This window comes from Penicillium antarcticum (assembly GCF_028974205.1).
Source record: "Penicillium antarcticum strain IBT 31339 chromosome Unknown utg000005l_segment0_segment0, whole genome shotgun sequence".
In the NCBI taxonomy this organism is placed as follows: Eukaryota; Fungi; Ascomycota; class Eurotiomycetes; order Eurotiales; family Aspergillaceae; genus Penicillium; species Penicillium antarcticum.
The window spans coordinates 561,954-584,418 of record NW_026695303.1 but is presented as its reverse complement, the minus strand read 5'-3'; the positions used below and the strand labels follow the sequence as shown (position 1 = coordinate 584,418).

At 47.8% G+C, this 22,465-nt stretch overlaps 10 protein-coding genes across 10 annotated transcripts; 6 read left to right on the top strand and 4 right to left on the bottom strand.

The window, feature by feature from the left end:
* Nucleotide 1: 1 nt before the first annotated feature.
* Nucleotides 2-1,846, bottom strand: N7508_004877 (FAD-binding oxidoreductase; the record flags this gene model as incomplete). Its single annotated transcript, XM_058462943.1, has 4 exons — nucleotides 2-302; nucleotides 359-635; nucleotides 688-1,449; nucleotides 1,480-1,846. 4 exons carry the CDS (start codon nucleotides 1,844-1,846, stop codon nucleotides 2-4), a joined length of 1,707 nt encoding a protein of 568 aa, XP_058319421.1.
* Nucleotides 1,847-2,928: 1,082 nt separating this feature from the next.
* Nucleotides 2,929-4,925, top strand: N7508_004876 (serine hydrolase domain-containing protein; the record flags this gene model as incomplete). Its single annotated transcript, XM_058462942.1, has 4 exons — nucleotides 2,929-3,493; nucleotides 3,546-3,668; nucleotides 3,722-3,986; nucleotides 4,040-4,925. 4 exons carry the CDS (start codon nucleotides 2,929-2,931, stop codon nucleotides 4,923-4,925), a joined length of 1,839 nt encoding a protein of 612 aa, XP_058319420.1.
* Nucleotides 4,926-5,516: 591 nt separating this feature from the next.
* N7508_004875 (uncharacterized protein) lies at nucleotides 5,517-6,161 on the bottom strand (the record flags this gene model as incomplete). The annotated part of the gene is made up of 1 exon (XM_058462941.1): nucleotides 5,517-6,161. One exon carries the CDS (start codon nucleotides 6,159-6,161, stop codon nucleotides 5,517-5,519), a length of 645 nt encoding a protein of 214 aa, XP_058319419.1.
* A 563-nt stretch (nucleotides 6,162-6,724) lies between these two features.
* N7508_004874 (uncharacterized protein) lies at nucleotides 6,725-7,351 on the top strand (the record flags this gene model as incomplete). The annotated part of the gene is made up of 1 exon (XM_058462940.1): nucleotides 6,725-7,351. The coding sequence occupies one exon, from the start codon at nucleotides 6,725-6,727 to the stop codon at nucleotides 7,349-7,351; it is 627 nt and encodes a 208-aa protein (XP_058319418.1).
* Nucleotides 7,352-8,918: 1,567 nt separating this feature from the next.
* N7508_004873 (ankyrin repeat domain-containing protein) lies at nucleotides 8,919-10,625 on the top strand (the record flags this gene model as incomplete). Its single annotated transcript, XM_058462939.1, has 1 exon — nucleotides 8,919-10,625. The coding sequence occupies one exon, from the start codon at nucleotides 8,919-8,921 to the stop codon at nucleotides 10,623-10,625; it is 1,707 nt and encodes a 568-aa protein (XP_058319417.1).
* A 1,915-nt stretch (nucleotides 10,626-12,540) lies between these two features.
* On the top strand, nucleotides 12,541-14,078 carry N7508_004872 (uncharacterized protein; the record flags this gene model as incomplete). The annotated part of the gene is made up of 3 exons (XM_058462938.1): nucleotides 12,541-12,690; nucleotides 12,737-13,114; nucleotides 13,155-14,078. The coding sequence occupies 3 exons, from the start codon at nucleotides 12,541-12,543 to the stop codon at nucleotides 14,076-14,078; spliced, it is 1,452 nt and encodes a 483-aa protein (XP_058319416.1).
* A 128-nt stretch (nucleotides 14,079-14,206) lies between these two features.
* N7508_004871 (uncharacterized protein) lies at nucleotides 14,207-15,215 on the bottom strand (the record flags this gene model as incomplete). The annotated part of the gene is made up of 2 exons (XM_058462937.1): nucleotides 14,207-15,030; nucleotides 15,209-15,215. 2 exons carry the CDS (start codon nucleotides 15,213-15,215, stop codon nucleotides 14,207-14,209), a joined length of 831 nt encoding a protein of 276 aa, XP_058319415.1.
* A 408-nt stretch (nucleotides 15,216-15,623) lies between these two features.
* On the top strand, nucleotides 15,624-17,004 carry N7508_004870 (acyl-CoA dehydrogenase family protein; the record flags this gene model as incomplete). The annotated part of the gene is made up of 2 exons (XM_058462936.1): nucleotides 15,624-15,948; nucleotides 16,007-17,004. 2 exons carry the CDS (start codon nucleotides 15,624-15,626, stop codon nucleotides 17,002-17,004), a joined length of 1,323 nt encoding a protein of 440 aa, XP_058319414.1.
* Nucleotides 17,005-17,431: 427 nt separating this feature from the next.
* On the top strand, nucleotides 17,432-19,430 carry ilv3 (dihydroxy-acid dehydratase ILV3; the record flags this gene model as incomplete). Its single annotated transcript, XM_058462935.1, has 4 exons — nucleotides 17,432-17,499; nucleotides 17,556-18,946; nucleotides 19,001-19,319; nucleotides 19,376-19,430. 4 exons carry the CDS (start codon nucleotides 17,432-17,434, stop codon nucleotides 19,428-19,430), a joined length of 1,833 nt encoding a protein of 610 aa, XP_058319413.1.
* A 911-nt stretch (nucleotides 19,431-20,341) lies between these two features.
* On the bottom strand, nucleotides 20,342-21,904 carry N7508_004868 (transcriptional regulator family: Centromere protein B DNA-binding region; the record flags this gene model as incomplete). Its single annotated transcript, XM_058462934.1, has 1 exon — nucleotides 20,342-21,904. One exon carries the CDS (start codon nucleotides 21,902-21,904, stop codon nucleotides 20,342-20,344), a length of 1,563 nt encoding a protein of 520 aa, XP_058319412.1.
* Between the last annotated feature and the right edge of the window lie 561 nt (nucleotides 21,905-22,465).

Here is a 22,465-nt window from a genome sequence, read left to right as displayed (position 1 = left end):
ACTATGTATTCTCCACACCTCCAGACTTGCACAACCGTCCACCATCCCAAACCACCCAATCCTCACTTCCAACAGCCTTGTTCGCATAGAAAATAGAATGAGAATCATAAATCCTCTTAATTTCCGATAATCTACCATATTTACCCCCATAAAAAACTTCCTGCCAATTACGCTGACTCGGGTCAGCTTCATTCAAATAAGCACCACCACCAGGCGCAAGCTTCTCCAATAGCGGCAGGAGGGCATCAGTAATAACCTGCTGCCGGACAGTATTGGTATTGCGGTCTGTATAATTGAAAGACCTGAATCCTCAGTACTAGTTAATATTGGACATGGTGGGAGATGAAGATGAACCCACCCTCCAATCAAAATATTGATAATCGCATCGCGCCACGCTGGATTGACACCATTATCTGGATATGCAACGCGCGAGGCATTGACTGTTGTACCGGATATCAAGAAAGTGGCGTCTTTTTCAACAATTGCACGAAAGCTTGATACGAGCCCGGCCAGGTTTTGTTCGACTACAGTTCGGGGAATATATCGGCCGCCAAGCAGTGCATCTGTTATGTTCTCTGATGGCTTCATCTTCTGATAGGCGTTGTTGAATGTTGGGAATTCTTCGACGTAATATGCTTGGAATACGGTGTGAGTAACTGGGTTTTGAAATTCGGATCGGATACGTACTATATTGCATGTTGTTCTTCTTGAAGAATGTGAGCAAAGGATCAAATAGAGAGTTATAAAGTGCCACGGTACCGCGCGGAATTGCCGTTGGAGTTGTTGACATGGTGTTATTGATTAACCACCAAATACTCGCGCCGCCTGCATCGCCTATCGAGGGAAGGATCGAAGTGAATATCTCGACGGCTTTGAAGAAGGTTTCTCTGGATATTCCCGTATCTGTGAATGAAAGATTCCCGGAAACTGTTCGTAGTTCGGGATATGCTTTGCTCGTCATTGAAATGACAATACCGTATGTCCCCCCACCTCCACCGGAGAGAGCCCAGTATAGGTCAGAATTTTCAGTAAGAGAGGCGATTACCAGCTTTCCATCCGCGAGAACAACCTCCCATTCGAGGACTTGGTCGGCTGCAAGTCCGAATTGGGATACTAGTTGGCCGTGGCCGCCGCCTTGTGAGTAACCACCGGCGAGGCCGACAGTTGGACAGTTACCAGTGACGATTACTAGACCGGCTCTTGACGCAGCGGCACTGGCTTCAAAAGATTGAACGCCCGCTCCCATCTTCATGGCTTTGCTAGTATAGTGTGACGAGTTGTAGTCCACAATGGAGATGTCCTTCATGTGATGCATCCATATACCAAGTGCACCAGCTCCAGTTGACCTTCCAAAGAGATCATGACCCGTATTCCGAATCACAAGTCTGATATTATGACGCTTGGCAAAATGCATGGCCTTTTGAACATCACTGGCGTCTCTTGCTTTGACTGCGTACTAAATGTAGTTTCCAATTGTACACGGTGCTTCCTTTGGTAAAAATGGATTGCAGCTGTTGTTTGTATAGGTCGATGCCATGATTGATGAGGAGGTTTTGTAGTGTGTTTCTGGTAAGCCCCAATCCGAGCGGAGACTGGCACACTTTGTCTCGTTGTATCGCGCGAAGGAGTCAATGTGGCATGGACTGGCGATGGGGTTTGTTGCAATCAATTTGCCGTCAATGTTTTTGTTGAACTTGTCCCATTCGTGGTCGCTTGGCCAGCACGTATCTTGTGGCATGCAGCGACACCGTGAGGTTGAAGAACTTGGGACCGAAAGACCACTTGCTTTACCAAAAACTGCAATTAGGATAGAGAGCCAGCCTAGGCAGGCTATTTGGACACTCATTGTTGCGATGATCGGACTGAAGACAAGAGCGTTGACAGGCGCAGAGTTATACGATATTCAATAAATCTAGGGCACAGCCTCTGTGCCTGGATGAGTTTACAATTATAAAACATGGCCCTGACTTCAAAGGTGAAGAGCGTGTGTAATAGACACATCTACATATTAGACCTGATATACGCGGATAATCCACCGAGTCGAGTAGCATGACCAGCCATATGTAGCTGAGTCTGGAATTCTGACTCAGACTGCCGTCGCGTGGGGGTCGTATTCAACGACTGTTGGATTTAAAATGGTATTCCTGAGTATTATGGCACCAAATGGGCGAGCTGGGTGCTTTCCTCAGCCTTCAGTGGGCTGATGCCTGTGTAACGCGGTGGTAAGGCGGTATATTTATGAAGGCTGGGGGGGATCAAAAGGCCGTTCATCGGAGTCTAACAATAGATCGCATAATATTGGTCATTGTGCAGGTTGTGAGGTAGGTACTAGTTGACTTTAGAATAGAGTCGGTCTCGTTTTTTTTACTCCGTGGCCGGGGAGGGTCGTTGTTTTCGATGACCTCAGACGAGTAGAACGTACTGTAAAGTGAGCCATAAGCAAGGACAGCTGTGATGAATCCAGTTCATGTGTGGGCAGGAAAGGGAATGGTGAACCTCAAACGCCAAAGAAAACGAAATTCCCCTGGAAGATAGTGACCAAGGGCCGGGATTGGACTGGCATCCTCGACCTAGGCTCCCTGTGCTGCAGCTAGCTGTATCAATTTTATAGAACATTGGGCCGGGGGGGGAGATGTACTTGCCCAAAGTTGTTGGTATAGGACCCTGGGTGTTTGTACTTCCCAATTGGGAAGGCTCCACTACCAGGCACGTGAATATTTGTCACGTGTCTGGCTGACACCTGACTGCCTGAATCTCGGGACTAGCAAGGCTAACCTGATCGAGAATGATCGGCAAGCGAATACGAACTGCATGAACATGGAAGGTTGCATCATACATGCGAGACTATATGATCAGTCTGCTTCTCTATAAGAAGGGCTCTCGTCGAACTCTTGCACATGGTACTGCAAGTGCTATGAAACAACCATCATGCATTCTATTTCAACATCGACCATCATCTTTACATTAGTCTGTGCCCTCTTATGCGTCGCAGATGCAATTCAATCACCACCACCTCTCTCCTCATGGACCGGCTGCGTGCCATATGGGCCACTTTTGCCGCGTCCGACTAATCTGGCAAATGCCAAGATTATTCAGAATGCAACGGCTAGTCTGAGTAAGAGCCTTGACAAAGCTCTAGCAGGCAAGATTAAGGCTGGGTTTGACGTGGACAAGACGTCGTTCTCATTAGGATTCATCTCTCAGCGAGGAAAGGACACCAGTTCTACAAAAGATGGCCTTGTTTGGTCATATCATCACCTTGGGAAGAATAACATCAATGGAACGAAAATCGTCGATGAGAACTCGCAGTATTTGATTGGATCAGTATCCAAATTATTCACGGACATCTTGTTGCTGAAGTCAAACATCAACTTGGATGATCCTATAACCAAATACTTGCCAACTCTTCAGGGATCCCAGTCATTGATCCAGTGGGACAACATCACACTATCCGCTTTATCCAATCATCTCGCAGGAATACCTTCGAATCTTCGTATGTTGGTTTGTATCATCAACCTAGACTTTGCTGACTTGAATTGTGCTAGCTTCCTCATTCGACTACTATTCTTTACACTCAGTCTACGAGCAGCTCGGGTTCCCAGTTCTTAGCAATGCAAGCTACCCCGAATGTGGGGTAACTGGCCTTAACCGCGCATGCGATGAAACACGTATGAATCTACTGTGACAGAGAATAATTGCGGATTAACTGACATTCGATCAGAGATACTCAAGATGATGAGTAGCGCGCTGCCTGTGGAGCTGCCCTATAGCCAGCCAGTTTACTCTTCTGTGGCCTTCACATTACTCGGTTTGGCCTTGGACGCTGAAACAGACAAAGCCTACAGCCACTTATTGAATGAAACAATCATCGAGCCGCTTGGTATGAAAAATACGGGCGTCTCTCCTGGGGTATATGACCAAGCAGTCATCCCTCCTCTACCTGCCGGAGAGCAAGGATGGGGAGCGGATTATGGAGCCAATGCCCCGTACGAATTACATCCGATCCAGTCATTTATTTTCTAAGCTAACCAAGAGCTAGGGGTGGCGGACTCTATTCTTCTCTGGGTGATCTATCGATCTTGATGAGAAGCATCTTAGACTACACCATTCTTGGTACCCCAGACCAAGTCCGACAATGGCTTAAGCCGCAATCAATGACGTCTTCAATCAACAATCTAGTTGGTCGGCCATGGGAAATACAGAGAACAGAGAATCTAGTTCCCAATAATCCACATACAGTGGACATCTTTGCGAAAAGTGGCGGAGCACAGGGCTATGTGTCCCAGTTCTCGGTTGTCGACCAGTATGGGGTTGGCTTTATTGTTCTAACAGCCGGCCCCAGAGAAGCGCCAACTGCGTCAATCCTAAACGAAGCCATCATCTCAGCCTTAATCCCCGCGGTTGACGCGGAAGCTCGTCGACAGGCAGAAAGATATACCGGGACTTATACGCCAGTGTTTTCCATCAGCACGGAAACAGCTGATCCTGAATTCTCGCCCAAGTTGGTACTATCTATGGATAATGGAACAGGCATCAAGCTAGAATCTTTGTCAAGAAGTGGATCTGATATACTGAAAGGTATTCAAAAGATCTGGGCCTCGCTCTTGCCCCAAGTTGGTATTTTGAATCCCGATATGCGCATATATCCTACTGAAATTGAACGACCGGTCGAGAACCAAAATGACGTGGTCTATCAAGACTGGCGGATCAGCTTTGATATCGTACCTTCTGACAATGCTGCTATTTCTGATCTACCAGGACAGGGAAAACTGTCGAATATGTGTTCCTCTTGGCAGACTGTCGACTGGCTTTACTATGGTGGAAAAGCTCTTGACCGCATTGTCTTCAAAGTCAACAAGACAGATGGAACCGTAATTGGGGTTAATATTCCGTTTTTACGGAGTGGATTGCTTGCAAAAATGTGATACAGGAGTGTGAATATAGTAACTTTGTCTCTGTGGCCCTAAGTGAGGTTGGGGTGTAGAAGTCCGTCTGATAATCATCAATGATGATACCTATTTTTAATTTGGAACTTCATCGCCTAGAAAGTAAAGCAAGCACCGGCAAACATATAATCATGGCATCTATAATTCATCAATCTCAAAGTCTTGCTAGTTCTGGGGGTCCGATTGCCTTTCTGGGTTGGGTTCTCTCAAGGTGGGCCCTACTCGGTTCGTATCGAGGATGCGCTACCAACAAGCATAAAATGGCTTATAATCACGGCCGATATCATGGACTGCGAACAATTTCAATGGACAGGTTCAGATCTACTCCAGCTGCTTTGGCGCTGACTTGATGAATGGAAGAACCCTTCACCTGATCTGCAATGCATTCGATTCCATCGGAATCGATCGTTGCGTAAGCTCTGGGGCTCTACTGTAAAGAAGGACTGTCTTGATCTGGGTACACGCACTGGTATCTCTATCGACATCAGTAGAGAGGCTAAAAGTTGTTCACATAAATTATACTGTGAGGGAGGGCTATGTATTCACTTCGTGTGCAAAATCAACAGAAGATCACAAAATTGGATCAGTATAAATCTCAATAGAAGCCTCATCCACAAAATTCTTCCATCCAGGAAAACGCGCCCGGGGTATTATTGAAATTCGATCCCCAGCCTGGAGATTGCTCAACCAGTGCAGGTTTTGATCATCCCGGTAAATGATCTGATGATGCTTTGCGTCTTTCGATGCATGTATATTCGTCACCAGGCGAAGCTCCTCTCCTTGGGTCAGATCATCTCTGTCATCTGTCCTTTGAATACCAAGCTCAAACCACGTCCAGGAATTTCGGTAGGTACCATAATCCTCACGGTAACTACTCCATCCCTGGTCATGACTCCAGATATCAATTTTGATCTCCCGAACTGGGAATCGATTGCCCTGAATACGTCTCGATGTCAGATAGGGAGTTCTATCTCGACAGTCATTCTCTGTGAAGGCTAATCTGTCGTTTCTGTAGACTTCAGAGCGAATCCAGTATTGGGCGTATTCTAGCACCTGTAAGACGAGTTCGGACGGTAGTCGATGTCGAAGAATGTTAAGAGCTGCGACTGCATCTTCCGAGTGCCTTGGATAGTACGTATCATCTTGGCCAACTGCTGCTGATATTGCGTCATTCACGGAGACGACTGTTTGGGGTGTGGAGTTGGATGCGCCCATTGCGAGGTGCCTCTGTTGGTGGGATTTGTGTTGGGAAAAGTGGTTGAAAGCAGCACGGTCTTGACATGCAACACTTTACAATAATTAAATGGAAAATACAGTGTAACCGCCCCAATCTTTGTGGCTCTTCAAGATGTGCTGGTGTGTTGTATTTGCGGGAGGTCAGGGCGAGGCTCAGGTCCCACTTGTCCTCGCTTGGCGTTGTGGCCTGGATTAGGTGGCATTCAACGCTTTCTGGATCGCACGGGATTTGCATCACTTCTACACAGGTCCACACGAAATATGTATACACTCTATAGATAACATCACCAGAAATTATGCGACTCGCCTTCGTCAGTCATTTACTGAGAAGAAACACGAAATCAGCGTTCGCGGTCTTTGGCCATATTTGGTTTAGCGCCCACCTTGTTTAAAGCCTCGCTTTCAACGCCCACGTGATGATGTAGTTTAATATGATAGAGCCAGCACAGCCCTTGGCCTTGTTCTTTAGATGTAGTGTGCTCACACTATTCTCAAAGGAGTCAGATTCCCCTCTCCGTCATCTCAATTACCCTATATCCCCAATGTCAACAACTACCGACCAAGAGCTTTCCTACGAGCTCGTGTCCAAAGGAAAACCTCAAACATACTGCATCACAAGGCCCGGCTCTCAGGAAAACTCAGCATACTACATCGAGACTCATGAGACTTTCTCAAAGCACAAATTCGACCTTATACTTCACCAAGGACACTCCAAAGTCGAAGAAGTCCTAGGTGTTGCGAAAATGCACCGTCGAGGTTTTACTATCGGGGTTGGCAATCCAGCTGGAGAGATAGAAGGCAACGAGATGATATGGGAAAGATTGGAGCGACCCGAAAAATATAGCCACAAGGTGTACTATTTCGACTTCGGAACCGGGGCAACGAGAACGACATATACATGGCGGAAATCGTATCGCTCACTAGGAAGACTGAAAACCATGGAACTTCGTGTCGGAGGCGTTGATGAAGAAAATGGGCGGCTCTTAGCGACGTGGATAGGAAGCAATACTTGGAAGATGAAGGATGGCAGCTTGTTTATCGCATCGACTGTAAATGCCGGCCAAGATCCTGACTCACCCGGCGATGAAGAGACCACGAAGTGGGAGTTGATGGTTTGTTTGACTACAATTGCTATTATTGAGAGTCAGGTGAGAAGGAGTAAGGGGTAAGTGTATATTAAGGCTTCGCGATATCGCCAGGAATCAGGCTGTCTTACCCATAGGGCACAGTTGTTCATTTTAACCGTTTAACTCGCAGAATCCTCCAGAGCATTGTTTTCTCTTTCATATTGTCCTTGATAGGCCGAAGCTCTCCGGGAGTTGCCCAAATGGGGGTTAGAATATATCAACGAATCCCCTGATACATTGCGATGGGCAGATATTATTCTTTTCATATTATCCAATTACAAAATGAAACATTCCATGTATAGTGATCACTTTTTCTCAAGAAACGGGTTAGCCACTTGAATTATCATGAGAAGAAAAAGTTGCCAAGTATTCATCGCGGATGGGGGGCCCTATTATTGGCCTCTCATAGGCCGAGGGTATGGGTAGCCTGTACCCATAGGTGTGTCAGTGTCGTTATCGGCATCAGCAAATTTGCATGAGTCCTCGAAGGAAACAGAACTATCATCACACGACTTGTATTCTCCCTCTTTCCCCCACTTCATGTTGTGTACATATCGGGGAAATGAGGGAGCCCGGAGCCTCCTAGTGTACTGTCGTGGGTGAGGATCGGATATTCGAATTCCCCTTCGTTTGCTATGTAAATGGGTTTTGAGGTGATAGGTGAAGTTAACACTTTCTTTCGTTTTACGGTTTGTTGTGAATGAGAGACCCGAAGAACAAATTATCTTAATTCCGTTGGATGTCTCCTTGGAGTAATGAATCATGTTGGTAAATGAGTTTGAGCTGAAGCGACGCTGATGGCTTGTGTATATGTAGGTCCTCATCATGTGTAGAGCTCGGGATAATTCCTCGGAGATAGAACAATCAAAGTGGGACAAGAGCTCCAGAAACAAGGTAGGGAATCGAGAAACTGAGGCTCAGCTTCGGCGTTCGGGAATATGTCGGAGATTTGTAGGTTTTTCTTTGTCTCTAGTAAGCTTGTAGTGGAAGAGGTCTTGGTAGAACTCTTCTCATAGTAAAGCAAGCTATCGTAGTCAACCTACGGACATTTCAATCGACTGTAAGAACCTCCAACTTAAGAAGTCCTCCCCATGACGGACCTACTTGATACGGTCATTATCAAAATTGGCCGAACTAGTAGCCACTTAATTGCCCCACCGCCAAGCCTTTAACATATGTAAGATATTGAGTTAGCTCCCTGGCATTGAAACCCTTGTACAGTTGAGTGCAAGATCGTCTTCACCGTTTTGCATGATTGCAATATTAGGACATGCGGAGTGTTAGCTATAGTTCAATTGCAAGACTCTAATAACTTTTCCTGGGTCTCGGATCAAGATACAGGATCTGACCTCATGGGACAAATGCCGAAGTCATGTTTGTGATATCACATTCTTTACTGGTGGCGTTCTGAAACTTGGAAAACGGTTTTTAATCCTAGCAACATTCTCTTCTTGGGTCAACTCTGGCATGTCATGTCTCTGTCAGGCAACTTAGGTGGTAGTTCCACGAGGATATAAATTTTAAATTTGCCGCCGTCTATAGGCCAAGCAGGTTTTTTTTGTCCTCGTTGACGCCAAAGTGTGCTTACATTAAACTATTCGGAGCCATCATGCCGATCGTGCTACTGCCTTCTGACGACCCCTTTCTGGTCGCTGCAAAAGATGGACATACAGCAAAAGTCAGAGAAGGATTAAACAAAGGACAAAACGTGGACTCTCGTGATCTGCAGTATGGACGAACGGTATTGACTTGGGCAGCCATGCACGGTCACAGGGATACTGTTCAACTTCTCCTTGAATGGAATGTCAGTGTCAATGCGAAGGATCACCAAACTCGAACGCCCCTGTCCCAGGCTGCAGCCAGTGGAAACAAGGATGTGACCGATTGCCTGTTAGCAGCAGGTGCCCATGTCGAGAATCGCGATTTCTCTGGCCACACGCCTCTCATATTTGCTGCCAAATCCGGGTCGGATTTGATCATCAAATCTTTACTGATAGCGGGTGCTGAAATAGACGTTCAAGACTGGCGATACGGTCGGACGGCGCTTTCATGGGCTGCAGAGAGAGGTTATGCGGATGTTGTCGAGATGTTGTTGAGAAACAATGCCGCAGTGGACCTACCGGACAATCGCCATCGAACCCCGATGTCGTGGGCCGCAATGAATGGCCATGCAAATGTTGTCCAATTGTGTTTGTTATGGAATGCGAGCACAGAGATGAAGGATATGGACTACCACCGAACACCTTTTCTGTGGGCTATCAAACAGGGGCATGACGAAGTTATTGGTATTCTGGAAGACGTTTCGCCCCCGGAGATTGGGTATGGCTTAATTCCATACCCTACCCCAGCTCGGTCTGCTAGGCTTGATGAGTTGCAAACACTCTTTCAAACTGTCTACCCTGATTTTGACTGGCAAAAGAACCAAGGCGGAGAGATCGTCTCGTGGGCGATAAAAAGTGGCCGAGAAGAGGATGCCCTGTTTTTAATCCAGCAAGGTGCAAATCTCAACTTTACTGACCAAGATGGGGTGACACTTCTTTCAAGTGCTGCACAGCATGGCTTGTCAGACGTGGTGAAGATCTTGCTTGAGTCAAATGTTAATTTAGAAGCTGTGGATGAGTTGGGTCGACCTCCGCTCCTCGAGGCTGCAGAAGCGGGACATGCTGAGGTCGTCCGGATTCTGATAGCCAACGACGTCAACATTGACGTCCAAGATGATTCTGGATCAACGCCTTTGGGAGCTGCAGCCTGTGTCGGGCATGAATTGGTTGTATCTTTGCTCTTGAATGCAGGGGCAGACCCAAATTTCGGGGGCACGCCAAGTCCTGTCTCATACGCATCTGACAATGGAGATATATCGACATTGCTATTACTGGTTGAAAAAGGAGCCTTGCTTGATGAAGACTTGGAGGACTCACCCTTGATGCACGCCATTGACCAGGGCAATTTGGAATTCGTCAAGCTGCTTCTTGAGAAGGGCGCGGATCCATACTCTGGATCATATGAGATCTGTGAATTTCCTCCTCTGTCTTTTGCAGCCGAGCGCGGGAATGAGGCAATCCTGGAATTACTGTTGGGGAGTAGAGCAGAGTCAGATCAAAATAAGATGGATCATGTGTGGAGGGCCTTAGTTGTCGCTTGTAAAGAAGGACGAACTCAGGTTGTCAAAACCTTGCTCAAGCAAATCCCTTTCCAGCACGTGGGCACGGCAGGGACTATTTCAGATCCAGACCCGTTGGAGACTGCTGAAGAATGGGGTCATGATGAAATTGTTGGAATCTTGCGGCCTTTTTATGAGAACGAACACCCGCAGTAGCAAAAGGAATACCTCTTTATCAGCCTGCTTGCTGAATGGCTGAAGGTTGCAGTCATTATAATACAATCACGGCCTATGTATAGTGTGTTCCATCTTCAGTTTGAAAAGTACTCGTCTTCTTGGCCGCGTACAGAAAATGCACCAAGTAAAATTTGTATCTCATTAGTCCCCACAAGACTTGACAAAGGTCAATCCGCTTCCATTTAAGATATATGCAATCACATTCTGCACCTCTGCACCTGTAGTTTCCGCAGGTATCGGATCAAGTAGTGCCTGATGTTGTCTTGAGAACTGCAAAGCGTCAACAAGAAAAGGTGGAATCGGTAAAGGACCTATGAGTAGCTCCAGCCAGGGCCAACTCTGCTTTTTTGCCCCGTAGAACCTGCCAGAATGAAGCCCAAGATGGATACTCGGAATGATGGTCGACTCGTCCAAGCAGTAGAAGTGGTTCAGTCCCTGACTGGGGGCATTTCTACCAAGTCGACCATTAAGATTTGCACCCCCTTGTATACGTTCATCACTTAGCATTATACAAGACGCAGTCGCTCCTCCCATCAAATACCCACAGGCGACAATATCCCCATACCAATTTTTCCTGGCAATCCTTCTGTCAAATAGGAGCAGGATGAACGATCTTCAAACTATGATTCCACGAAAGAGAGGTCCTGAGACTTGACCTATTTGCTGGATTAAAATTTCAATTTTTATCTGCTTGATCATGTAAGTGAGCGTAACTGAGTAGCCATTACATGCATCGGAACATGCCCAGGAAGATCACCTCTATGTGTCATGTTGCCGTCTGGAAGCTCAATTATATCGGCGTCATGTGGGTGGTCAACAGTAAGAACCACATATCCACCGCTGGCAAGGGTGCATACTACTGCCATATAGACGAGCCGAGAATTCCCAGACCCAGGGGAGAAGACTGAAAGTGGGTATGTTGATTCGTGAGCATGAGCTTTATGTTTTTTACGCGCTCAAATCGAGAGACATCGAGTTTTATTGCGGGGAAGTTTTCGGATGAAAATCTTATCCAAGTGGCATTTTGTCCATATACCGCTGTAGTAGCAGATGCCATATAAGAGAACAGTCTCGGATGCACAAGTACCGGCCCCGTCGATGAGCCAGAACACCGATACTACGACTTGTCGATGCTGAATGGTGTCACTGGACAAATATGGGTATATTTTGGTTCTAAAGACGGAAGGTATAGATGCGAAAAGCTTAAAAACACGCACGTATACTGCCCTATTAGCTTCTCATGGAAGCATTCATTCACAAGAAAACTCCTCGGTTGAAACATATCCCGTTTTAAAACATCGATCTCAATGTGTGGTTTTCTGGTCGGCCTTTTCCTGAGCACTATGTTGCTAAAACGATGCAATATTTCTTTTTTCCGATTTCATGACAATATTTAACCAATTCGTCTCCCTTGTCTCTGCTGCGTGAAGACAACTGTTTTATAATATCAAGCCGTTTTTTTTTTTTTTTCGTTAAAATGGTATGATGATGTCCCTTCTCAATGGCGCTCTTTGAACCCATTTAGTTCACGCATTTTTCTTCCCTGCGAAATCGGTCAATACTGGGGCGATATAAGTAGAGCTCGGGTACAAAGTGCAATTAGGGCATCTTCGGGGAACTTGACAGTGAAGCTGCATCGTCTTCAACATACATCGGAGCTAAAGCCAACTATTTTCTACGTGATCTCATTTCAGACCAAAAGTGGACCATACTCTGTTGACACATCCACAATGCTTATCTCCGCGGAAGAAAAATTACATTTGCTCCGCCGTGGGGCCACGGCGGACTACAACCGAATGTTATCTGGCGGGACATCTCTTATAAAGCATGGCATATTCCCTTGCATGCATGAAAGAAATTTTCCAAGTGCATTTTTTTCCTGAAAATTCTGATCATGGCGATCGTCGAAAGTGGGACACCGTCTCCCCAACAAGACGAGACGAGCAAGTCCGAAACTGTTGTCAACGGCAGGGATGTCGAGGAGGTTACAACTCATTCGTATCGGCCTAGCAGGTGGCAGAGCAACCTGACTATTATTAGTTGCGTTAGTTATAGGATCATGTTTCTCGACACATTGCTAACTCTTGTAGTATATTGCCAACTTCAGTGATGGATTCCAAAACACCCTTGCCAACCCTACCAATGTTATCTTCAAGCAGGTGCTCGGTGCTGATGGCTACTCTTCTGAAATGAAGACCCGGATTAGCAATTCTCTGCTCGTCGGTGCTATCCTTGGTGTTGTTGCTCTCGGATACACCTCTGATATGTTCTCGCGACGGGTGGGATTGCTCTTTACTTCTTCACTTGTTGCCATTGGTACATTGATGTCGGCGCTGGCTCTTCAGATGCACCCCTCGAGCAATATGTTGTGGTATTTCGTTATCGTTCGCGGTATTTCTGGATTCGGTGTCGGAGGTGAATACCCTCCCAGTGCGGCAGCTGGGATTGAAGAAACGGATGATGCGAGTGTTTCTCCCTTTTTTTCCTCGCAATATGCTAATTAATCAGATCATGCGAAAATACCGTGGTCCAATGTTTGTTTCATTTACGACACTGATGGCTACCACCGCTGGCCCGATCCTGATGATCATCTACTTGGTCACACTGATCGCCAGCGACAACAATCTCGTCGTTGCATTCCACGCTATCTACTCCATTGCAACTATTCTTCCGGTTGCAATTATCATTCTCCGGATGTTTATGGTTGACTCGTCACTCTTCCACTATTCCAACCTTACACGCCAGCCCAAATCACTTCGCTTATACATGCTCCTGGCTAAGCGTTACTGGTGGAGACTACTGACAACATCATTGGCCTTCTTCCTGTACGACTTCATCAACTTCCCAAACAGCATCATGTCCAGCACAATCATTTCCTCACTTGTCAAGGACCATAACGTGCGAACTACAGCCATCTGGCAAGTCATTCTAGCCGTGCTTCCAGTTCCCGGTGTTATAGTCGGAGCTTGGTTGACAAACGCCATTGGACGGCGATGGACTGGTATCGCGGGATTCGCAGGCTACGTGGTTCTCGGTTTTGTCATTGGCGGAACCTACACCAAGCTTTCTCAGAACATTTCCGCATTCGTTGTTCTGTATGGCTTGCTGCAAGTTTTTGGCCATATGGGACCGGGGGCTACCATTGGACTTATCTCATCTGAGTCTTTCCCGACTGCCATGCGTTCTATGGGATATAGTATTGCCACGGCGTTTGGCAGAACGGGTGCTGCTGTCGGAACGCAGTGTTTCACTCCCTTGCAGGACCATGCTGGAAACAGCTCCACGTTTTACCTCGCTGGGGGTGTTGCTATCCTCGGAATGATGGCTTACTACTTCCTTCCTGAGAGTGGGGAGTTGGACTTGGAGAAGGAGGACAAGGATCTCAAGGTGTACCTGCTGCAGCATGGGTTCGATACCAATGTGAAGGAGTAGATGATGGTAATTATGACGCCGAAATATCGAGCATAGAACAATCTTAGACGGTAGATACCCGATGGACAGATGAACGAACATAAATTCATGATTATGCGCAGCAGGAAATCAAGTTTCAATTTTGAATGTCAATCCAACGCTTGTACAACTTGCGCCCAATCCCCAAAGCCATAGGCCCCAGGCACACTCTCTCCATCAAATAAACCCGCCATAACAACTCGATCAGACTGTTCACCTTCCCACGGCTCTCGGCCATGTTGCGCAATGGTGTTATCATAAACCAAGACATCACCCTCCTGCCACCGATGCAACACCCGGATATCATCTGTAATCTTGGCCAGATTGGCGAGATATTGGTCAGGAATAGGCATACCATCACCAAACAGCTGCTGCGTTACCTTCCTACGCGCTTCAATGTCGCTCTGCGCTCTTTTCCAGTATGCCGCCAATCCAGTGAAAAGAGTAGGCAAATTAGTCCCGCGCTGGGTCCGAATCACGGGTAATCGGTGCGTGAGAACAAGTCCATCATCAGCCCATTCCCATGTCGTATGTTTCTCTCGCCCATACCGCGCAATCTGAGCCTCTATTTTCTTTCTTTGAGTCTCTTCGTCGTCCCCATCTTCAATCTCTTTCCCGAATGCGTCACGGAGAGTGGAACCGCCCTGGTGTTGCCTTTCAGCTTGGTAGGTAACCCGGCTGAGAATCCCTTTCTCCGCCAGATCGGCAATGAAATCCGGGATCTCCTGCTGAGCCCGATTAAACAGTTCCAATGAAGATGATATGGGCGATTCACCGCCCTTTTTTGGAGCGCGATGACCATAGAAGAAGATGTTTTCTGGCGCATGTGGCACCTGAGGTGATTCATTATGGTTATAGATCAACACCTCCTTCGGAGCGTCACTGGCCGGTGCCACGTTCGGCGCGAGAAGTGGCCTGCCGACTACTTTGATTGCTACGTCAAGTATCAATCCTGATTCATTTCTTTGCCGTTCAGCTACTATGCCACGTTGCAAGTCGTCCGCAAACTCGAACTCTTAGATAAAGAATTGAATGTGGGAAGAGATGATTCTTAGACTTCTAGTCAGGGTGAATCAAGAACATTGGTGTCTTATAGCAAATTTCCATATCACAGCCCATTTTTGATGCACAAATCTATGTTCGTGAAATGTATTAAAAAAGGAGCCTTTTAGAAAAATAAAGTCATGGTTACCTTGTTCTATTTTACTGCATCTCAGCATTTACTTGGTTTATTTACAGAACGTCCGTCCTTCAAGGATATACAGTTGTACACTATTGTTCAGGTGCCATAATATCAAATCGGGTGTTAAACTCACTATCAGCAGAGGCTGAGATAAAATACAACTGAACAATAGACCCATCATAGATTGAACTCGCTGTTCAGTATTTAACGACAATCTCTATACTACCGAGGGGTCCGCAGCCGGTCACCGACGCCAAGACCTGAGTCGGCTATATGACAACCCAAGACGGGATATATATTGCAACCGAATGCTCAACATTCTTCACATACCAAACACAATTGCAATGTATCGCTCACACATTCAACGGGCTCTGCGGTCGCAGCGACTTGCACCCTTACGGGTCACATCATACCGGACATCGCCTTCCCCTCAAGCTCGTGCAGCTTTCTCCACATCGGGGCAACGCGACATCATGAGTATGACAGGTTTTACAGAGGAACAGCTCACAGTCCGTGAAGCTATTTCAAACATTTGCTCCAAGTTCCCTAACACATATTGGCAAGAGCATGATCAACAAGAAAAAGATCCTAAGGATTTCCATGCTGCTTTGGCGAAGGATGGATGGCTCGGCATTGCTCTACCCGAACACCTCGGTGGAGCAGGTTTAGGTGAATAGTCCCCCTTTGAAGAATGAGTTGTTTGGAAGGATAACTAATTATCGAAAAGGAATCTCCGAGGCTACAATGATGATGCAAACTATCACACAATCTGGCGCTGGTATTGCCGGCGCTCAAGCAATCCACGCAAATGTGTATGCAACGCAGCCATTGGCCAAGTTTGGCACCAAGGAACAGCTTGAAACCACCATCCCAAATATCATTAATGGCACATGGCGCACATGCTTCGGTGTCACTGAGCCAAACACCGGTCTTGAGACCCTTAAGCTTAAGACCCTCGCTAAGAAGACCGACGATGGCTACTCCGTCACCGGTCAGAAGATTTGGATTACTTGTGCGCAGGTCGCATCGAAGATGATCCTCTTGGCTCGGACTACACCCCTGGAAGAGGTCAAAAAGATAACCGAAGGTCTCTCCATGTTCTGTATCGATATCGACAAGGAGAACCCTGGTCTGGATCTACGTAAAATCAAAAAGATGGGTGGATGTGCTGTCGATGCCAATGAGGTGTTCTTCGACAACTATAAGATTCCTGCTAACACCTTAATCGGTGGTGAAAACAATGGATTCAAGATCATTCTTCACGGCATGAACGCCGAGCGCTGTCTTCTCGCAGGCGAGGCTCTCGGACTGGGCTATGTTGCCCTGGAGAAAGCTTCGCAGTACGCGAAGGACCGTGTGGTATTCGGACGACCGATAGGTCAAAACCAAGGTGTTGCCCATCCTCTGGCTGACGCATACATGAAGTTGGAAGCCGCAAAGCTGGCCACTTACCATGCCGCCCGACTGTATGATACCAACGACGGATCGGTTCCTTTCCAGGACATCGGCGTGGCATGCAACAGTGCCAAGTATTTGGCTGCTGAAGCTGCTTTTACAGCTTGTGAGCGCGCAGTATTGGCCCATGGTGGTATGGGTTATGCTGCGGAGTATGATGTCGAGAGATATATGCGTGAATGCTTTGTGCCTCGCATTGCGCCCGTCAGTCGCGAGATGATTTTGAACTTTGTCAGTGAGAAAGTACTTGAGCTACCAAGGAGCTACTAGATCTGTCGTTAGTCAAGTATAAATATAAAGCTGTAAATACTTCATCTGTTCAGAAGCATCAATGCATGCTATATCCAGCCATTTTTGCAAGGCCTACTTCGGCTTATCAGATCAACATGGAAATGTCAATTGCCGTCACAAAACCTTTCCAATTTTTATAAGCCGAATTGACTCCAAATCAAGCCTTGATCCACCCAAATATGCCTTGATATAATTCTTGGAGTTCGGCAGGTTATGCCTGTTATGCAGATGACAACGAGCCGCATACAATTGGCCGCCCCGGGCGGTGGGGCGGGGAGCAGGACTCGAACTCCGACCTTCCTGAGCTCCCGCCTTTTATTTCTTGCTCCCCCTCCCTTCTCCAGACTCTTGACTCAATTGATCGTATCTGGTATTGTCTCTGGATTAGATCATTAAATCCATCACAATGCTGCCTCAGACTCGGGCGCGCATGCCCGCCGCTCTCCGGAGCTTGACCCGGTCCACCGCGACTGCGTGAGTCCATCCTTCAATTGCGTCCAATGGCTGCTAACTTGTGCATTGCTCTTCAGTCGGACTCTGTCGACCACCATTCCCCGTTTCCAGAATGACAAGGCCCTCAACAAGGTCTCGCGCCACATCACCCAGCCCAAGTCCCAGGGTGCTTCCCAGGCCATGCTATACGCCGTCGGTCTCAAGGAGGAGGACATGAACAAGGCCCAGGTCGGAATTTCGTCAGTGTGGTTCAACGGTAACCCTTGTAATATGCACTTGCTCGACCTGAACAACAAGGTTCGCCAGGGTGTGCAGGACCAGGACTTGATTGGTTTCCAGTTCAACACCGTCGGTGTCAGTGATGCTATCAGTATGGGTACCTCCGGTATGCGTTACTCTCTGCAGAGTCGTGACCTGATTGCCGATTCCGTCGAGACCGTCATGGGTGGACAGTGGTATGATGCCAACATCAGTATCCCCGGTTGTGACAAGAACATGCCCGGTGTCCTGATGGCCATGGGCCGTGTCAACCGCCCCAGTCTGATGGTCTACGGTGGTAGTATCAAGCCCGGTTGCGCCGCTACCCAGAACAACGCCGATATCGATATCGTTTCCGCTTTCCAGGCCTACGGTCAATTTATCACCAAGGAGATCACCGAGCCCCAGCGCTTCGACGTCATCCGTCACGCCTGCCCTGGTGAAGGTGCCTGTGGTGGTATGTACACTGCCAACACCATGGCCTCCGCCATTGAGACCATGGGTATGACTCTCCCCGGTTCTTCCTCCAACCCTGCCAACTCTCAGGCAAAGTACCTCGAGTGTCTCGCTGCCGGTGGTGCCATCAAGAAGCTGCTCGCCGAGGACATCCGCCCTCGCGACATCCTGACCCGCCAGGCCTTCGAAAACGCCATGGTTGTTGTCAATATCACCGGTGGATCTACCAACGCTGTGCTGCACTTGATTGCCATTGCCGACTCCGTTGGCATCAAGCTCACCATCGACGACTTCCAGGCCGTGTCTGACCGCATTCCCTTCCTGGCTGACCTCAAGCCCTCCGGCAAGTACGTCATGGCTGACCTCCACGCCATTGGTGGTACCCCTGCTCTCCTGAAGCTCCTCCTCAAGGAAGGTCTCATTGATGGTTCCGGTATGACCGTTACTGGTGAGACCATGGCCCAGAATCTCGAGAAGCTGCCCGGCTTCCCCGATGACCAGAAGATCATCCGTCCCTTCTCCAACCCCATCAAGGAGACTGGTCACATTCAGATTCTCCGTGGATCTCTCGCCCCTGGCGGTAGTGTCGGAAAGATCACCGGTAAGGAGGGTATGTCCTTCACCGGAAAGGCCCGTGTCTTCGACAGCGAGGACGACTTCATCGCTGCTCTTGAGCGCGAGGAGATCAAAAAGGATGAGAAGACCGTTGTTGTCATCCGCTACTGCGGCCCCAAGGGTGGCCCCGGTATGCCCGGTACGTGAAAATCATCCCTCTACCCCATTTTGACGTCACTAACAACCGTTACAGAGATGCTCAAGCCCTCATCCGCCCTCATGGGTGCCGGTCTCGGTAACTCCGCTGCCCTCATTACCGACGGTCGCTTCTCTGGTGGCTCTCACGGTTTCCTCATTGGACACATTGTGCCCGAAGCCGCGGTCGGCGGTCCTATCGGTCTTGTCAACGACGGTGACATTATCACCATTGATGCTAACAAGCGAATCCTGGATGTCGAGCTCTCCGAGACCGAGATCGCTGAGCGCCGCAAGAAGTGGGAGGCCCGCAAGGCTGCTGGCGACCTCCCTGAGACTGGTCTCACCATGCGCGGTACCCTTGGCAAATATGCTAGGTAAGTTTTCTTGTCACTTTCGCTTTTTTGGACTCTCTGCTAACAATTCGTCACAGAACCGTTCGCGATGCCAGCCAAGGCTGTATCACCGATGCTGTTGATGTAGAGTAAACTTTTCATTTGTTTTTGGTCTCTGGCCTTGTCGGAACATAAAAGCGATTTACCGTTTGGAGCCTGTGTTATATGATATCATTTTTGAATAATACTTCCTACCTTTTCAACTCAGCTTCCCGAAAGAGATTCTAGTAGATATTCTGTATCATATCGCCGTTGTTACAAAGTTACAGTTAGCAGATCACCCACAGGACCTGCACATATACTCCTACGGTCCACAACTGAATCCAGTATTGTAGAAGCCATATCACATTGTAGAGCACTACTCTCGAATAGTGACTGGCCGATTGGAGGGCTTATAATTCACTCCATTCCGATTTGGATGTCCTCATCTCCACGGATCACCGTCAGCGTCACCCTACTACGCAATCTGATAATCGCTCTAAGTCTTCAACATGTTCATGTCATCCAGCCGCCTTCATAAGAAGGTGGAAGAGGAAAATAGCAGCGATGCAGATTACTGGGAGAGATGAAGGCATCGAGAACTCAGCAGAGCGTATTGCTCGTTGGATTGATTGGACGTTGATCTGGGAAATGAAGATGTCGAGAGCTCAGCAGAGTGAGCGGCATGCTGAAGTATCATGGTTTGTTCACTACAGTGTCTGTTTTGAGTCAAATTGTAGGACAAGTTGTTGTAGGTCATCAGACACAAGAGCACCCATACCCAGTTGAGTATTCCCCCCCCCCCCTTTGAGCTTGTCCTTCATTTTCAAAGCTTCTCAAATTCGACGTCTCATCCTGTGCCAACTAGAAATTAATAAAATCGCTCTTCTCAGCTCACGAGTGATTTGCTATTATGGTACCTTCTCACAAAGTAATATTGAAATTAAATGTATGATTGACCGCGTTGTAACCTCCATGACTCGGTCTCCAGTTTAGCTGTGTAATAGTATGCATACTGAGTCATTTCAATTAAAAGCCCCGGCATGTCCCTTTCCCTTCTCATCAATAGCAAACCGGTTGATAATTCTCTCCACGCGTTCCAAAGACTGAATATCACTCGCCGTAGTCCAAGGCTGGTGCAACAAATAATTAATAGCAGTTTGCAATCCGGCACCCGCATCCTGCGCAGGGGGAGTGGTGTCATGTGCGGGTACAGGGAGGATAGGTTCATCCAAACGTATTTGTTCATTTAAAGCCTCGCCAGCATCATCTGCATTACCCAAGTGGGTCTCGAAGTCTTCATCCAGTGGATGAGTGAAGTTCTCAAGGCTGATCACGGCTAGACCCCTATTGTTCTGCACGATAGTGTTGTAGAGAGCTGTCAAGTCCGGCAACCTTGGCGCAGAGATATAATCGAGCTGTGGGTCCAATAGGCTGCTCCTCCGGAACGCTCTGTTGATTGTCGCATTGGCCAGGTCATGGCGCCAGCTACGCGTTATCCAGCACATTGCTCGATATAGATTCATCTTGTGTACCAAGTTCTCGCATGTGCTCAAACCAGACACAAGGTAGGTAAGCCAGTATTTGCGATACCAGTGCTTGAGAGCTTGCACAATACCTAGGCTGAGAGGTTGCTGCTCAGCCGATTGGTTGGTCTGCTTGGGGAACAGCTGAATATGCACATTAGGCGGCGGTGGGACGGCATCAATCGCGGCCTGATGGTCGGGATGTTGGTCAAGCAGCAGGAGAACCCTTCGATCGCCTACGTGGCGGTAGAAGAAGAGAAGCCATTCTTGCATCAAACTTCGTGTCAGCCATGCGTGAGTATTGTATCTCCAGTGACAGTCCATCGCTTCGAGATTGATCTTGCTTAGTGCTTGTGGCATCTGGGAATGGCCAATCATCCAGAGTGGCAGACGATCCGAGCCAGTACTATTGGTACACGCCATGACACAGACACGCGAGTTCTCTCGACTGGTCGTCCATGGGTCCTGAGAGGAAAGAAGGTAAACAGGAGGCTTGCGCCAGAAAAGGCCCATCTCATCCATATTGTAGATATCAGTTTCGTGGAATTCACCAGCCATCGCTCTTAATCCCTTCATCTCCTTCCGAGTGGTTTGCATTGGCGCAGCTGTAAGAGCACCTCCGGCCGGACGCGCGCTCACACGATCAGTATATCGTTTCCGGAATTTCCCCATCCAGCCATTACTAAAATGGGGAACCGGCAGAGTCTGGTACTCCGGGATCCGATTCCAGATTTCGCGCGCCTTGTGAGTGAGAACCTCTGCCGGGGTCGTTGCACCGGGGGCAAGAGTATCTAGCCACTCAAATAATTGCTGTTCAAGAAGTGGCCATTGTGGTGCTCGTTGGCGGAGTAGATTCGCTGCATCGCCGGTAACGCTATCAAGATGGTCGAACTTCTTAGAGAGGATCTCTGAGCAAGTGGACTGGCTGAGGTGCCGTCCGTATGTTCGTTCAAACCAGGCACATGACTGAGCGTGCGATGGGCGATGTTCTTGACCTTTTGCCCACGCCCGTAGGGCTTGCTTTTGGACACCCGTGATGCCACGGCGCGGTGTTGGCGGCATGATTCGGTTGGGCGATAATTTCGGATAAACGATTCAGGGAGAATGGAGGAATGCCGAAGTCTGGCTGAATGGGCCGGTAATACCGTTACACGTGATTCTCGTATTATACATCGCGCCGAATATCTCGGCATTTCATCCGAATGTTCTCGTACGGTTGCAGTCTCTGTAATTATACCCATTCTGCTGTTTCAGTACGTTACAATTCTCATACAACAAGCTAAATGTATGTAAATAGGTTCAGCTATCCTTTGACAAAGAGTCAAGTCCTTTCGATGTTTCAAAACTTAGACTAACGGTATTTATGGATTATCGTCCTAATCTATGTGGCACGTGAGACTGTAGATGGGATAGAGATAACTGTATATGGAGCAAAAACATTGGACGAAACGCTATATGCGTGTGCAATTCCCTGGCCATTATATTGATTGCGTCTGGTACTTCATTACAAATCCTAGATGCAGATGTGCGAACTCAGGGCTATATTACAATATTAAGATCAGCGGAGAACCTGCACCGAGTACGATGCCAGTGGGAAGGCATAGAGAAGAAACGATTTCGCTT